The 16217-nt window shown below is 34.4% G+C and overlaps 1 protein-coding gene and 1 long non-coding RNA gene across 2 annotated transcripts; one reads left to right on the top strand and one right to left on the bottom strand.

Moving 5' to 3' along the window:
• Positions 1–2834: 2834 nt before the first annotated feature.
• Positions 2835–4250, top strand: LOC140787202 (uncharacterized). Its single transcript, XR_012108768.1, has 2 exons — positions 2835–3024; positions 4025–4250. It is a non-coding gene; the product is annotated as an uncharacterized lncRNA (long non-coding RNA).
• A 6492-nt stretch (positions 4251–10742) lies between these two features.
• Positions 10743–15367, bottom strand: LOC140787180 (uncharacterized). The gene is made up of 3 exons (XM_073135966.1): positions 15077–15367; positions 11522–11604; positions 10743–11169 (listed from the first exon to the last, which is right to left on the bottom strand). The coding sequence occupies exons 1-3, from the start codon at positions 15165–15167 to the stop codon at positions 10975–10977; spliced, it is 369 nt and encodes a 122-aa protein (XP_072992067.1). The 5' UTR covers positions 15168–15367; the 3' UTR covers positions 10743–10974.
• Between the last annotated feature and the right edge of the window lie 850 nt (positions 15368–16217).

Genomic DNA, 16217 nt, shown 5'->3' with positions numbered 1-16217 from the left:
AAGTCTTCTGAACATTAAGCAATCTTCCTTAGTTATTATGAGCTATAAAATAAGCAAATAAAACCGACTAACTGAACAATATATTGCTATCAAGAACAAATTACAAATGGTAGAGTATGGAGTGAAAATTAAACATCAAACTACTGTCCTTCTCATTTATATTCACTTCTTTGCCCATGCATGCCATAGAAACATAAATATCACGACTTCTAACTATAGAAGAAAACTATGAAATTAACTTATATTGATATCACATGCATGGGGCTGGAAGAGATAAATGTATACCTAATAAGTTTGACTTAGATATGAAGTGACTAACCAATTCAAACATTTGAGTGTAGTTTTGAAGTATGTCCAATGGTTTGGATTCAAAAGATCAATCTTTAGAAGAGCAGTCTTTAATACTATATCTGTTAGATAACAAGTAGATATACACACCTTTATCCCGTTCTTAGTTTTTTCTTTGTAGTTGCATAATTAGTTAGTATGGAAAAAGAGAAGTCAATCACATGATTCTTCTAAAATTCAAGTCGTGTCTACCATAATTTTAAATTTAATCAATTCAGAAAAAGGTTGGTCTCAGGCTACAACCTACAAATAAAGAGCTTCGTAATATAATTGTATTTAGTTTTTTCGATTTATGATAATAAACTCTAATGTGCATCCTATAATAAATTATATGTATTCAATTATAACAAAATATGTGTCGGCTATAGAAAATATATACATTTATATACTAAATTAAAAAATAAAATGTAATTAAATTTCAAAAGCCTCAATAGATGCTTAATAAAAAAAAATTTAATATCCGAAATACTATTTTATATATTAATATAAGAAAATTACATGAAAATTAGTTTTACTTTTTTTACTTTTATTATTGATAAATGTTTTAAAAATATTGAATATTTGTATTGAAATTGGTATATTTATTTGGTGAAATTTAGTAAAATCTCGACTGAAAGAACTCTAAATTAATTAGAGAAATTAAGATAGTTAAGATATTTTATCATTTGTTAATTATGATTAGATATTAAACTTGGTCGGCAACGATTAGATCCTAAACTCTAAATCCTAAACAACGGGACTTATGTCGCGGTACTAAACAAAGAGCTGCATTCTTTTGTATAATTTAAATATAACTGAGTGAGTTGATATGGCCTTAATCATAGCTACTTAGCTAAAGAGCTCTATATTCAATGTTCCATAAACTAAAGCTAGAGAAAACTGAGGAGGATGAGTTGAGTGAGAGTGAAGGGTTGATATGCTTAGTGGAAGCAACACTACAGTCATGTGGTTAGCCTGTCATTATAGAAATAAACCACCTGATAACCCCTACTTTAATGGCCCACTAAAACTAGTATATATGAAATCATGCAAGCTCATCATGCAAGGAAAAGGTGTGTGATAACCTTGACTAATAACTTTAGAAATATCATTACTCGAATCAAGGGGACCAAAGAGACCAATGCACATGCCTGCATCATTCTCATATCACACCCAATATTCAAGGATGCAAGCAAGCTATATGAGTTTTGGACCACCACTTGGCCTCAAGCTTCTACTTCCTTTTTAATTTCTTCTTTTTTCTCTTTCTCCATACTGTCCTATTAGATTATTGCCAAGGACTTAGTATTTCAATGGACTTGGGATTTGGTCTTTGCTGAGTACTAAACAGACACAGAGATGTGATCTGATACTAATAGCTACAAAATGCCATGCATCTAAGCGGGCCAGCTTATTTATATATGTTCACTGATTGTTGTAGACATGTCATAGTCTAAGATTTTGATTTTGAGAAGTGGGGAGTAGCATAATATATACTTGTCCATGTTTATTTTATGTGGGGTTTATTTACAGTGCCCTGGTTTGTAATATGTCCTAATTGTCTAATTAAAATGATCTTTAGGTCCTTGAGAAGGAAATTAATTTAGTTAAAGAATAGAATATAGTTGGAAAATATTTCTAAATTGTATAGAAATGAAGGAAAAAATAACTTCGAAACAGAAGTACATTTGCAAATATGGGAAAAGGAAGAAGGCTCTCACAAATACAGGTGATGATACACTTAAACCTCTTGTAGAAGGGAAATTATAATTTACCTTCATATGGTAGCTTGATCCAATTTTAATTTATTATTCTGTACTTCACACTTAAGCACTTAAATGCTATATGATCTAATCCAAATTGCAGCTACTAGTCAATCTTTAACTGGGCATAAAAAGATTTAGTTACCCTATAGACTATAGTTTGATCTAAAGATGGTAGAAGTTGGTTGGCCATTTTATATTAATATATTTATGACGAAAAATATTGAAGCTAATAAAACACTCTTACTAATTTTCTAAACCATATGAAAGCTAAAATCAAACTAAACCACATGAAAATAAACTGTGTTTTGTTCAAGAATATATGTACTAATTTTCTACAAAATAAGCAGGACAAACGCAAATAAAAATCCAATTCGTTTTAGACAAAAAATAAAATAAAAAAGAATCCTTCACCAATAAAAGTCAATTAATAAAAAATAAAAATAAAAATAAAAACTAGACTCCGAGGGAATGAGAGTAGGTACACTGGTCCCTGTGATATTGAAAGGCGAAGACTTAGAACTAGAACTAGTTTGCATGCATGTTTCTGAGCCACAATTTCTTCACCTACCCAACAAATAATTGTATATATGAATCAAGGGAATATACATATCGCAATCAAACTCCCTTTACCAAAAGAGTTGACGTTAATTAACCGATAATTAACCATTAGTTTGTGAGTTTATTATTATATATATCTTTGGTTATATATTTGCTACGTAAGTCATTAATCATCTAAAATAATTGGAGACCTGGGAGCATGCATGTGGGGTTAAATAGAATCCAATTTTGGCTTCTATATATGTGCAGATGCAAAGGCTTTGGCTCTATACGAACAAAGATGGATGGAAGACAAAGCAAGGAGACAAGCTTATGTTGGATTTGATAGTGAAACTGAAAGGTTCGCAGATCCCAAGTGTTTGATGCTGTTTAGGTACTTTAATGGTTTTTTTTTTCCTTTATCGATTATATAAGCCCGAAGAATATTTAAGTTAGAAAAAAAAATAGGTAAAACCAAATTATCAAGTGTTTTTTTTTGACGAAAGATTCATCTAATCTAAAGTTTATCTGTATATTTGAATGATAGTTCGATATTTTATTTCTTAATTCATAATCCAACAGTAAGATTTTTATGTTAATTTCTCAATAAATATATTGTCAGGATGTGTGCTCCAGTAGTAATTAAAGTTATAGCTAATCATACTAATTAAATGAAAAATATTATGAACCTTAGCATGTGTGAGACCACTAGAACAATAGAACAAAAATTAAATACTCTAACAGCGGGTTGTTGTCTGCATCCTAACATGGCATCCACCTTAGTTAAACAAAGTAACATACTCAAATAAATAAGCCTTTAACATTAATAATTTCGGTCCATATTCTGATACACATGCCTAATTTGGTCTTGAGATGCAACATATGAACCTAACTTAGCACTTAAAAAAACTTATTTTATAATATCCTTAAACTAAAAATTAATTTCATATTGTACTTTGTGATAGTGTAAGATATGCTTGACAGATCAATCCTATATCGTTACATAGTATATTGTTAGGATTCTTCTATATATATTTGCTACTTATATTACTACTACTATATTTGTTTCATGTATATTGTATCAAAGTTTGTATATACAAAATTCATGCCAATCAAGGGTTTGATGATTTATTTTTATTTGGTATCAAGCAAAGGTAGAGTTCGAATTATGTTAGACTCATCTATTATTTAAAATATAAAAATCTTCATCTATTTAAATGAAGTCTAATTCTTAGTGCTAAATATAAAATATAAAAACTATAATTCTCCTAGAGATTATCATGGTATCACTTCAATATCTACAATTACTCACCTTCTCTGCTATTTGAAGGATATTTATGACTATAGTCACACCATCTCATCTGCCTCTAGTAACAATTTGATTTGCTACTCAGATGTCGATTAGGCTGGTTGTCATAATACTCGGAGATCAATATTGGGCTATGTTCCTTCAAATTTAGGGTGCAAAAAAACAAACTTATTTGCCCGCTCTAACATTAAATTTGGAGTATGGCACTCTCGTATATTTATATTTGTTTCTTGTATACTGTAATTAAGTCTTTATATACAAAACCTTAATCTCATGCCAATCAAGGGCAGAGGATTAATTCTTACACTTTATATATGTGGATTACTTTTTCTAAATACATAAAGTCAGTCAAACAGCTTCTAAATATGACTCAATGTTTATAGCATTAATTCATCGAGTATGCCATCGAAAATGAGGGAGAAACTCTCTTAGAGGTGCACTGAGATGGACCCAAGAAATGTTATATTTCGTTTTCAAAGTTCTGATATAAAGATTATAATCCAATATACTTATTTAAAGTGGTTTTTCTACAATTTTAATTGCCAATAACTTTTTAATAAAATCTAAAGATAAGTGGCATATATACGAAGAATAAAACCTAAAGAGTGTGTTCAAGTATGGCATTCTCAACGAAGGGACATTATGTGTTCCATTTTTTAATAGTTATAAAATATTGGGTAAGTTATAAATTACTCCTATGTTTTTTGCCTAACATCAAACTACCCTCTAAATTTTCACTTCTATAACGTTATTTTTTTTATAGTTTAGACTAACATAAAACTGTTAATTTTTCATCTACAACTTAACAATTGTGAGAGTGCTAAGTTAAAGTTTCCCTGTTATACGTGCTAAAATCTCCTTTGAGGAATATTCAAAGCACTCTTAGGAGTGTATTAAGTGTGTCACTCTCGGGAAGAAAGCTTCACATGTGCTATAATTAATGCAACCATCTTTTTAACTGTATAAAAGTAGGACACCTAACGTTCCCCCATTACTAGTGCTACACTTAATCCTTTATCAAGAGTGCATTCATCATTTCCTTGTGCATATAAATGTTATATTAGATAGATACATATACATTCATAATTGGTTGTTAGTAAATATCTAGTTGAGTTAAAAGTTTAAACTATTTAAAGCACAATAGAATATGGATAGACAAAAGACAGTGCAGTGCAAAACCCTTCATGCCAAATAAGAATAGATTATAGAAAATGATAATTAAAACGAGATTTAAACTGCCGATGTTAAAAAAAAAATATATCAAATTTAGATATTATATTAGATGACCAATTGACCCAAAGTTTTAAGCTATTAGATAACGAAAGAACAGTGCCTATCATATCTTTAAGAGGCATTAATAGATGAGTAGTACTAACCTATTTTATTATTTGAGAAGGCAAAGAAAGAGAGGATCTAATGTTGGAGTAGAGCCGAGAGAGCATTATCAGATATTCTTTTATTAATTTCTAGTAGCTGATCATTTCGGTGGCACCAATTGGGACAATGACCATGACCTTAAGGCACTACTTTTAGATCGTATAAAGTACTACGGATGCAGAGGTAATAGTTGCCAAGTACAAGCCACTGGGCTAAACTAAATTGATGTAGGTATTTACATAGTTTCAACTTTCAACTACTTAGCAGTTACAGTACAGTGTATAGTGCGGAAAGACAAAATGTTAAACAGAGACTAACTTCCTTTGTTTCATTTTGTTGATGACTATGGATTAGATCGAGAATTTTAGCACTAATCCAAATTGTTCCTGTTCAAATGAGCAAGCACTTTAATCCATACAAGCACTCTGATATATACTTAACCCCTAAGACAGCATACATATATACTACTTCCAATTCTAACCTACTGATTTGATGAAGTGTTGTAGCTTCATGCAAGTTCTCAAGGGAAACAAACTACATTCCACATTGCAAAGCACACACACTATGAAGAGAGCATTGCTTCTAATGAACAGTTAACTAGAGGACTGCAATAGAGTACACAAAAGAATAGAGCTAAGTGTAGTACCTTAATTAACCAAGGAAAGGAATGGCACTTGGACTCAATGGACTGCTTGCAGTGGCCTCAGTTGCCAATAATTTTCCAACGACGAAGAGAAGTGATCAACAATGGCACACTAAAATCAGCAGCTTTAGCATAAGGCTGCCATTATTTGCAAGCTAAGCCTTGTGTTTTGGCACTTGTGTTCACATCTCCTTTTCTCTCTCTCTCTCTCTCTCTCCCCTTTGCTTTGAAGGGAATTCTGCTCACCTTTACCAACATGACATCTTTTGTTCCTGGGGCCCCAACTCTTAACCTTTTACAGAAGGGCACAGCGGAGATACTTTTGCAATACCTAATCCTCTCTTTTACTGAGGATATCAAATTGCCATGTGGCCATGTGGCATAAGCCCACAAAGATGAAGCATCCTGACTGCTATTATCTTAGCATTTCTTTTAGAGAAAAGAGAAGCATGGTTTTGCTGGAGCAGGAGTTCTTGCTTATTCCAAGTGGATAGACTGTAAACTTCTCAATATCAAAGCTTTTTTATAAAAAAAAACTAAATTGAGACCCAAGCTGGTCATGATAGGCAGGCATAATTTCCTTGCATAATGAAGTATGGCTGCATCATTATTCAACTGCTAAAAAGGGAGTTAGTATGGAAGTAATTCTTTATTTCTTGTATCTGATCATGGTTCAGGCTATGTATAACTATTAGGGCTGTAACCTTATCCGTTTCCCTGAAATCTTAAGATATTAGGTGACAAATAAACAATGGATGCTATGCCCGATCTAAAAGCTTATGCTTGTAAAACAACTGGTGAATTAATGTGGTCTCCAAGATTGTTTTTCTAGAGGTCATCAGTTTGGATGTATTCAGGTGTAATTTGGAAGACCAGATATTTTATTATATCATTTATCCATATACGATAGTATATACTATTAGTCCGTTATGTACTTAACAACTCAATTGTTTATCTACCAAGGTATCGCTGCTTAAAATTGCTACTCAACATCAGTATTACATAAAATATGGGACACCCTTTGACGGTTCTTTTTTACTCATCTTTTTCGTATATATCGTCAAAAATTTAGCAAAAGGCCGACAAGATTAGCAAATAATTTGAGGTGTTCATGGAAAACACAACCTTTACAGTTCACTGGCACAAGGGCAATAAATCTCACTGGTTCTTTTGACAAATGAGAGATTCAATACTCTTTGGCCATTTTAATAAAATCCAAGCACCTTTGTTTTCTCCCATCCTGCATGTTTCAGTCAATCAAATACCTTTCACTTGCCGCACCCTCATGAGAAATTATGTCACAATTTGAGTCTGTTAGCTAGTCCTGTCGAGCATAAAAACAGTGGCTTAACATGATTAGGTTAAAGAATTTGTACTCCAGAAAAAAGTTTTTTTGAAGTTTAAACGATACATCACCAACTAGAGATGTCTATGGCGGAGAATGTTGAGGTTTGAGGCATAGCACTAAACTCTTTTATTATCTCATGGTCCACTAAGAAAGTTTGTTAGCTAAGTAGCTATCAATTTAGGGACCAAAAGTGAATGTCAGATTAGCCAATATGATTTTGTTAGGCTCTCAAAGGTCAAGGGAGGAAGCAATGGACAAAGAAGGATGAAGGGATTTAGTTCTTAAGTCTCAATTGATAGAGAAGTGAAGTATGCTGAAAGACATCATTGTGATACGAATCATTGCCAAAGCATCTTTACTCGTTTGTCGATCCTTATATTGGACAATGATGTAGGGAATCAACATTGATGACGAGATCGCCTAAGGAGAAAAGATATAATCTTCTGATGGTGATGAAAAAATGGAGGGTTGTCGATTCTTGATTAGGTTCTAAGACTCTCTTTCGGTGATACTATGATTATCTTGTCTCTCTTTGCAATGGCATTGCTTATGCAATAATAACTTCTTGATAAGTCTAATTCTTGCTTATATCAATTCTCTGTTTTTATCCATGATTTTCTCCATATATCAAGCATAATTTTCTAGCTCTACGTCGAATTCACATATTATGAACTAAATCTAGAATGATCTGTTTGTAGAAAAATTATAAAATTTTTAGAGGTGATAATCTCAGAAGTCACGGATCTAATGACTTTAGAATGAAGTAATTTCTAGATCGGAGTGATAAGATATTAATTAAACAATGGAGGAAAGTCAAACTGGACAGAATTGAGAATATGACATTGTCGAGGTCGTTCGAGGGTGGCAGACGGCCGTGGGATGGTGGAGGTCAATCATAGGATAGGATGGATCATTAGTGGAGATGTCGATTAGATGTTAGAAGTAAAAACAGTCTAATGGCTATTGGATAAATGATAAATGCAAGATAAATAATTAGCTAAACTCAATATTTATTTTCTTTATAGGAGTAGAGTCATAGTGGATCAGATCTTATTCGCCCTACTGAACTTACATAGCGGATTATCTATTTTAACAAAAAATTAAAGGCAATAAGTAAAATTAATTAATTAGACTCGACTCGATTGACTTGACCCATGTGGATGGATTATAACAATTCCCTACGCTTTTGACACCTTATCCTCAAAGTGACTAGAGGTATAAACAAGCCGAGTTTGAGCGAGCCGGCTCCAACTCAAGCTGGGCCAGACTGAGCCCGAGTCGAGTTTGAGCATGAATTGAGCATATTATCAAGCCTTATTCAAGCCGAACTAGATCGAGCCCGAGCCGAGCCACAACCTGTTTAAGCTGTATGAGGAGGATGACGATGACGAGTCGATGACGAGGGGCAGTGGCTTGAGGAGGAGGAGCCGACTTGTCGAAAAAAGAGGAGGTGGGCCGACGATGGAGAAGGATGAGGTGACATGTCAACGATGGAGAAGGATGAGGCAATAGGCCGAGGAGGATGAGGCAGTGGCTTGAGGAAAAGGATGAGCACGAGGCAGCGGTTGAGAAGGAAGATGAGCATGGGAGAGAGACTTGAGGAGGAGAGGAGAAGCCGACTTGCCGAAGTTGGATGAGACGAGCCGACGTTGGAGAAGGACGAGATGACGGGTCGGCGATGGAGAAGGACGATTGGAGCAACTGAGCAAGTGAGGACTGAGGGAGAGCTAGGGAGAGTTGAGTGGCTGTGTTTGAAAATTGGAACTTGGGAGTTGATGCTATGTTTTATAATTTGAGAATCCCTTATATACTGTCTATCGAGCTGAGCATGAGCGAGAGCCGGCTCCTACTCAAGCTCAACTCAAAATTGATTTTGAGCCTTCTAATCTGGCTCGAGCTCAGTTTATCTCTAGTCGAGCCAAGCTTGAGCTTTAGTCAAGTCGAGCCCGAGCCACTCACTTATTTTGACAGCACTAAAAGTGACTAGTATACGAGCTAGGCCTTCTAACTCACATCAAGCTTGTGGGGCCCACATGTCTTGCACACATCATACTCGGGCTACATGCAGGTTTGACTCAATCAACTAATGTAAGCCCATATAGTTATTCCACTAGTTTTTCTCGAGCTTGTACTCAGGCCCCAAGTTGCGCTCATGGGTCCCAATTAGTTCGCGCAAGATGTTCAGACGACATCGAGGCCGTTGTTAGGGCCTACTCTGGCATGCTACTATGGTGGGGAAGGTTTGTAGAGGCAATTGGGCTCCATTGTGGCCGGAGAAATTTTTTGACTGCAGTTTGAGGCTCCTCTCCACTTCTAATTCATATATAATGTTATAAATACTCTTTCTTTTTTATCCAATATCGATTTCTTAGTACCCTTTTAATTACTTATTTAAGGACTAGAAAATTAGTAGTTATGATCTCATTTCACTGATTAAATGTAAAAGATAACTATTTAATCAGAGATTAAATTTATTTTAGATTTAAATCTATTTCAAAATAATAAGAGGCTAATTCAAACCCCTCTCCAATCATAATAAACTTCTTGTCTCATGACATACTTAAAAGCCGCATTCAAACTTTTTCTTTTCCTTCTGAAACATAGGATTCAAATCTATCATCTATCTTATCTCTCTCAGTATTCAAAATAATATTCAAAATAAATCATAATTTATCTCAATGTGGTTTACTTTGATTTTAACTTAAATTAAGCACTTAACTCTACTGCAATCTATACCAAACTGCAATTATTAAAAACCATCCAATAGCATTGGTATATCATTAGCGCTAATATTTCTCGCCATAAATAAATTACAAAATACCAAACCATACCTATCATCTTCAAATCAATCTATCTTTTGTGAGGGTAATTAAATCTTTTTCTATCCCAATTATCAGTTGACTAACAGCTGAAATTTGACATGGACCACAGATGCTTAAATTTTGAAATACAAGAGATGAGTTAAAATTAGGCTAAACCACATCAGAGTTAATTATAATTTTCCCAAAAAATAAAACCTTCAACATTTTCTAGAGAGAGATGGAATAGTTGTCTAATTCCTTCTTACATCACAAATTTCTTGCCAACTAAGTGAATATGATACAAAGCAGAGAAATGCCAGTTAGGCAAAATCATCTGTCCAGATATCTACAATAGTCTAACAAGCCATTTGCTTTAATTCATGACAATATTAGTGTTGTTTAAGATTGTCTTTTAACCTAGCATAGCAATATGAAGACAGAACCTTATTATAATATAAAGTGGTTCATAGCTCCACTTTTCCCTCACATTAAAGTACATTCTCTTCCTGATTGAACTAAGTCAGCCTTAACATCATTTTTTCTTTGATACAAAAGAAATAGTAAGACACATACCCTGCTCATAATCAATATAATTAAGAGGTGAAGAAAGCATCTTCCATTACTTTTACTCATCTAAGAACTTAATTAGGTATTCAAAAGAAATACCACAACGTCATTGATAGAAGATATCTCCACTGCTGATTCAAAGTATTCAAGAACAGATAGATATTAACCGATACATAATATAAAGTAGAAAAAGTCATATAAACCATATCAAATTTGGCATTCTACTAGACATACTACAATGCCGTTACGTTTCCTAGGATTACATAATACAAGTTTAAACACGAAACTGACCAGTCTGATCAAGGAGACCCATGCTTGGGGGGCCCTGGAGGTGTTGGTTGTGGGATGTACGGCATGAGAGGAGTTCCATGCTCAATTGGTCCAGCTTTTATACTTGCCTTTGAATTTGGACTTGGATCGAAAGGTGGGTAGTCTTCCATGTTTACTTTGGCCGAGTTGCTTGTGGTCCTGGTTCTCATGTCATATTTCATTTCCTGCAATATGCATGTCCATAGTTTATGCATATCTTTAGAAGTGCAATCAAGGAAAGCCCCAACCAATCCTCAGCAATTCTCGGGAAAGAACATGTTTTGAAAATCTCCGCCAATTGGGTAAACTTGCTTTAATCTACCAAGATATCTTGCAGTACTTGGAAGTTTAAAGATGAATATGATTTGTTTATCAAATGATAGCAAATTTTGATAAAAAGGTCACTACTTAGCGAAGAACTTACTAGGTTAAAGTCAATAACAATTTGGAATTGAATAATACATTTGTTCATTTAACGAATCAGTCACATAACAATCCTAGTTTTTGTGAATGTATAACCAAGCAAGCAACACATACCTTTAATTTTCTATTGGTTATTATTGTCTTAACACCTTCAACAGGTACAGGCATAAGAGCTCCATGGTTTACATAGACTAAGTCTGCATTAAAGGTAATTACATGTGTACATTAGATCCCCAGGTGAAAACGTTTGACAGATCGAATAGATACCCAATTGTAAATATGAAAGAAAACTGCAATAGCAGAATAAGAAATTTGCGATGGCAACATCCAATTTTTGAATAAGAGTGTCAACCACCAAGTCTGAACAATGACATAGCTTCTGAAGATAATTTCACTTCCAGGAAACGAAGAACTTAAAATCTAGGTTGAAAGAAAAGGACCGTGTTCTTGGCATCAACAAAAATGGACTTCCTAATATGCACACATTTGCATGAGCATTAAATCTGCCCTGTCAAGATTGCTATTAGATACACAATCAATTAGATATCAAGAATATGAATTTATGTGCCAGTTGGAATGGCACATGTGAAAGAAAGCATCTCTTGTCGCAAAAGACCCTTCGGTCCTACAATGCCCTACCTCTTCCATTCCCCTGCCCTCTCCCTCGCTCTTTTAGTGATATGTCCCACTCTCATACAATTATAATAGCCCTCTGTTGTGCTGCATCTCTGCCTCCCTTGGGCCCTCTCTTTTGCAACCCTACCTCCTCTGTGAAGGAGTACTCTTGGACCATGCATTAGTGCAACATGTCATGCAAACACTAGGCACAACATATGTTGCCACACTTACCACCCTGGCACCAGCCAAGACAATGGATTCAACTACAACTATTCTTAGTGTAACAATTAAAAGGAGAGAGAATTAGTGAACTAACAAACTAAACAAAAGGTGATTGCTTAAACTTTTGCTTCAATGATCAAGTTGAAAATATCTCACAGACAAATCTAAAATGGAAGGTAAAGAGAAAGAGAAAGATAGTTTGAAACACAAATAATATATAACAGGGCACACCCTTACAGATTATGCGGTAACATAGGATAATAGGAGAGAATCACAGTTTCCATAGTAAGACAAAGTGGATTTAACAAACTATAGCAAATTACAACAATTCAAAGTTCCAGTAGCAGTGTTAAATTGGTACATTTAGGGTCAAGTATAACAGTAGCAGTGGACTTTATACTAGAACAATTACTGACTCAATTAACTTACTAAAGTAAAGCTCGCATACACAAAGTCCCACTGGAATACTGTCAACAGTGATCTTGCACGGTATATAGTTATATACACAGTAAGTGGGTTCTACCATCTTAAAGTTCCCGTAGCAAAATTACTCAATGTTCACTACCGCTTGCAAAATTACTCAATGTTCGTTACATGAGAAATAAACTTATGGAATTCTAAATTAGCCCAACATTCGTAAGATAATATATGAAGCTTTAATCAAAGTTTTCTTTATTTTGACCTAGGTATAGCAATACATTCTGTTTTCCTAAAGCCTCCTGGTATTAAAAATTTGAAACAGGCTTATTACAAAAAGAAAAAGAAAAAGGAAATAAAAATGCTACTGGTATACCATCACCAGTTCACCACTATCTCAGGCAACATCATATCCGTCAAAGAGGACTCTCCTTCTCTTGAAAACCAAAGGATCATCATATCTTTCTCAAAGATAATTAGTTATCAAGTTTTTCCCATTTAAGAATCTTTCAGTCAGTCAAAGCTCTGATAGACATACTCTATATCAAATTCTGAATTCTTGTGACTATAAAATCGCATCAGAGTATTAGATATGAGCTGCCTATCTGACCCAGTGACAATGAATTTAAAGCAAGTGAGAAGCTACTCCTGCATCAGCAAGATGTTATAATTAAACGATTGAAATACAAAGAGCATCATAAGCAGACTATCATTCACCCTACTGAAGGAAGTATAATTAAAACACAGTGAATATTTTATTCAAAGAAACAATTTATATTTTGATTCAAACTAGTCAGACAAGGAAAATAACAATATTCTTAAATTTCAAATAGAAGTGCTAGACTAAAATTGGGGAACCCTCTATTACATAGTCCAAGTAATCTAGTCAATGAATCAATTAGTAAATATATTTTCTTACTACAGTGAACCACTCTGACACAAATTGATAGACTAAACAATAGGGAGTCTAATCACACCAAAATTTTAACTTGACATGTCTGGTGTTAGCTAATTCCATTTACTAGCTTAATCCCGTAAATATTGAACCCTCTATTTGTTAGTAATTTCATGTTTTTGATATGAATTTTATTAACTTTGAGCTAAGTTTTAAGTGGGGCCCACACATTATTATGATGGTTTAATTGTGGAATTAATTTAGCTCAAAGTGTACTTTATTGTCAAATATTCACTTAGTCAAATTTATGAAGAGAAGTGAATGAAAATTGACTCTAAAGTGGGTATCATGGCAATTGAAAATAAAAAAAAGGAAGTTAAATACCATATTGGATATTTGAGAAATGTTAGTATGGTATATAAGTAACAAACTTCTTATGGGCTTTGGGCCCCAAAAGGGGTACCTATTTTGTGGGTAAAGGTTACTATGCAACTCAACTCACACACATGCGTGCCGCCCGGCCCGGCTCAGCTCGGTTCGCACGGGTTAAGTCCAATTTTAATTTTTTTTGCCTGATACGGGTTCAAATCTGGTTTGGGGTCAAAATAGTGTGTCCCTTCGATAAACAGTTAATCAATCAGTTAGTTGGTTGAACCCGACCCAAATGGTGCATCCCTTCACAGTGTAACTATAAATTAGTTTTTGACCTGAAATGGTGCATCCATTCAATGACATTTTGTATCTTTTCGTCAAGCCTGTTTACCTCTATAAATCTGCTGTCAGTCTGGTTTGGGGTCGAAATGGTGTGTCCCTTCGATAAACAGTTAATCAATCAGTTAGTTGGTTGAACCCGACCCAAATGGTGCATCCCTTCACAGTGTAACTATAAATTAGTTTTTGACCCGAAATGGTGCATCCATTCAGTGACATTTTGCATCTTCTCGTCAAGCCTGTTTACCTCTATAAATCTGCTGTCAGTCTGCATAATTAAAAACAAAATCAGAGAAGAAAACTTGGTTCATTCCTTCTACATCCGAAAGAGAGTACAGCACAGTTCAGGTTCAATCAAGGCATTAGAAAGCTGCTTCCTTTCCGGTGCAAGGCAGTCGTTGTATCCTGGGAGACCGACGTCCACTGTTCCAGAAGCAATCGGTGGAGGGCGAATTGGTCTTAAGGAGATAGTGTCCAACACTAGACTCGACTATTCAGAATTTTATATTCCGTAATCTGTAAGTTATTTATATTATTTTGATCGAATTAATTGTGACTCTTTGGAATCAGATTGTTACCGCCAACACTATTACCCACGATTCCATTTGCATCTCAATTTGTACTCAATGTGGGACTAATATCCTAAAGAAAGAAGATGCTTGTATAATTAAGTAGAATACGAAAAACTGAATCTTTTTCCCTGTCAAATCACAAAAATGGCAACACAAATTTCACACCACAACTGCTTAGTCTATCTCTTTTCAATCCAAGAAAAAGGAAAACCACTGATGGGAGGATCACAGTACCTGGGTCACCACCGCTGCTCTCACTCAAGGAAAGGAGCACCAGAGCCACACTGGCCACTACGAGCAAGATCCAAATCCCCAAACACCTCATCTCCTCCTCCGATCCTTGAAACGCAAAGGACAACAGCAAGAAGAGGGAAACGATCTTCTCTTAGAGTAATAGAGGAGCCCACGAAGAAATGGGATAGAAGAGAGCAGAGGGAGAGTTTACTTCCTTCCGTCACAACCGCAACAGATTACGCGGGAGATGGTTTCCATTCCTCGCGCTCTCTCTTTTTTTAAGTATTTTTTGTCATGGGAGAGAGAGAGAGAGAGTGAGAAGGTGGCGTGGGAGGAAGTGAAGGGGAATTGAATGCGAGAGTTGGCGGTGGAAATCGAGCCCACTAAGCTGACACAACTGAGACGGGACGGGACGCGACGGGACGGAACGGGACTCGAGTACACTGTAGGAAAAGAGCACGTAAATTAATCTAAATTATAATTTTTATACTCTTATTTATTTTAGTTTTATTTTACAGTTTATCTATTTCATTTATAAATTGATCGTAATGCTCTTATATCTATCACTTATATTCGTCGACATCAAATGACAAAGTTACTTTCACCTGTTTTACTTATTTATCTCTGAATATAAGAAAATAAGAGATATGTACTGTGTAAAGACAGATGTAAAATATTGATTACTTCTCTATTCTTTTACTAAGATAATATTTATGAATTCCTTAGATATACCATGTATATTTATTTTTGAATTATATAAAATTTCAACTTTGAATTTTATAAATATATTTATAGATTTCTTAGATATCTTTATAAAATTCGGAAGTAGAACTTCATGTTTGGTAGTTATATTTTTAGATTCTTAATATATATTGTTTAGGATCCATAATTATGTATACTGAAAAATATATGCACAAAGATGGGCTAAGGTAAAATTTTGTAACTATATTATAGATTCTACATATTCATTTTCGAATTCAGTAGATATATTTATAGATTTCTTATATATGTAACTTAGAATCCATACCTACGATTCTTGAACAATGTTTCTTTACTTTTTATACTGCAGGATATGTGCACCTTTTTACAACATTTCACAACTATGTTAGAAGAATCCAGATTCCGAAATTAGTAACTATGA

Source organism: Typha latifolia, chromosome 4 (assembly GCF_019914945.1).
Source record: "Typha latifolia isolate L0001 chromosome 4, TyphaL0001v2, whole genome shotgun sequence".
NCBI classification, from domain to species: domain Eukaryota; kingdom Viridiplantae; phylum Streptophyta; class Magnoliopsida; order Poales; family Typhaceae; genus Typha; species Typha latifolia.
This window is presented reverse-complemented; position numbering and strand designations above follow the sequence as displayed.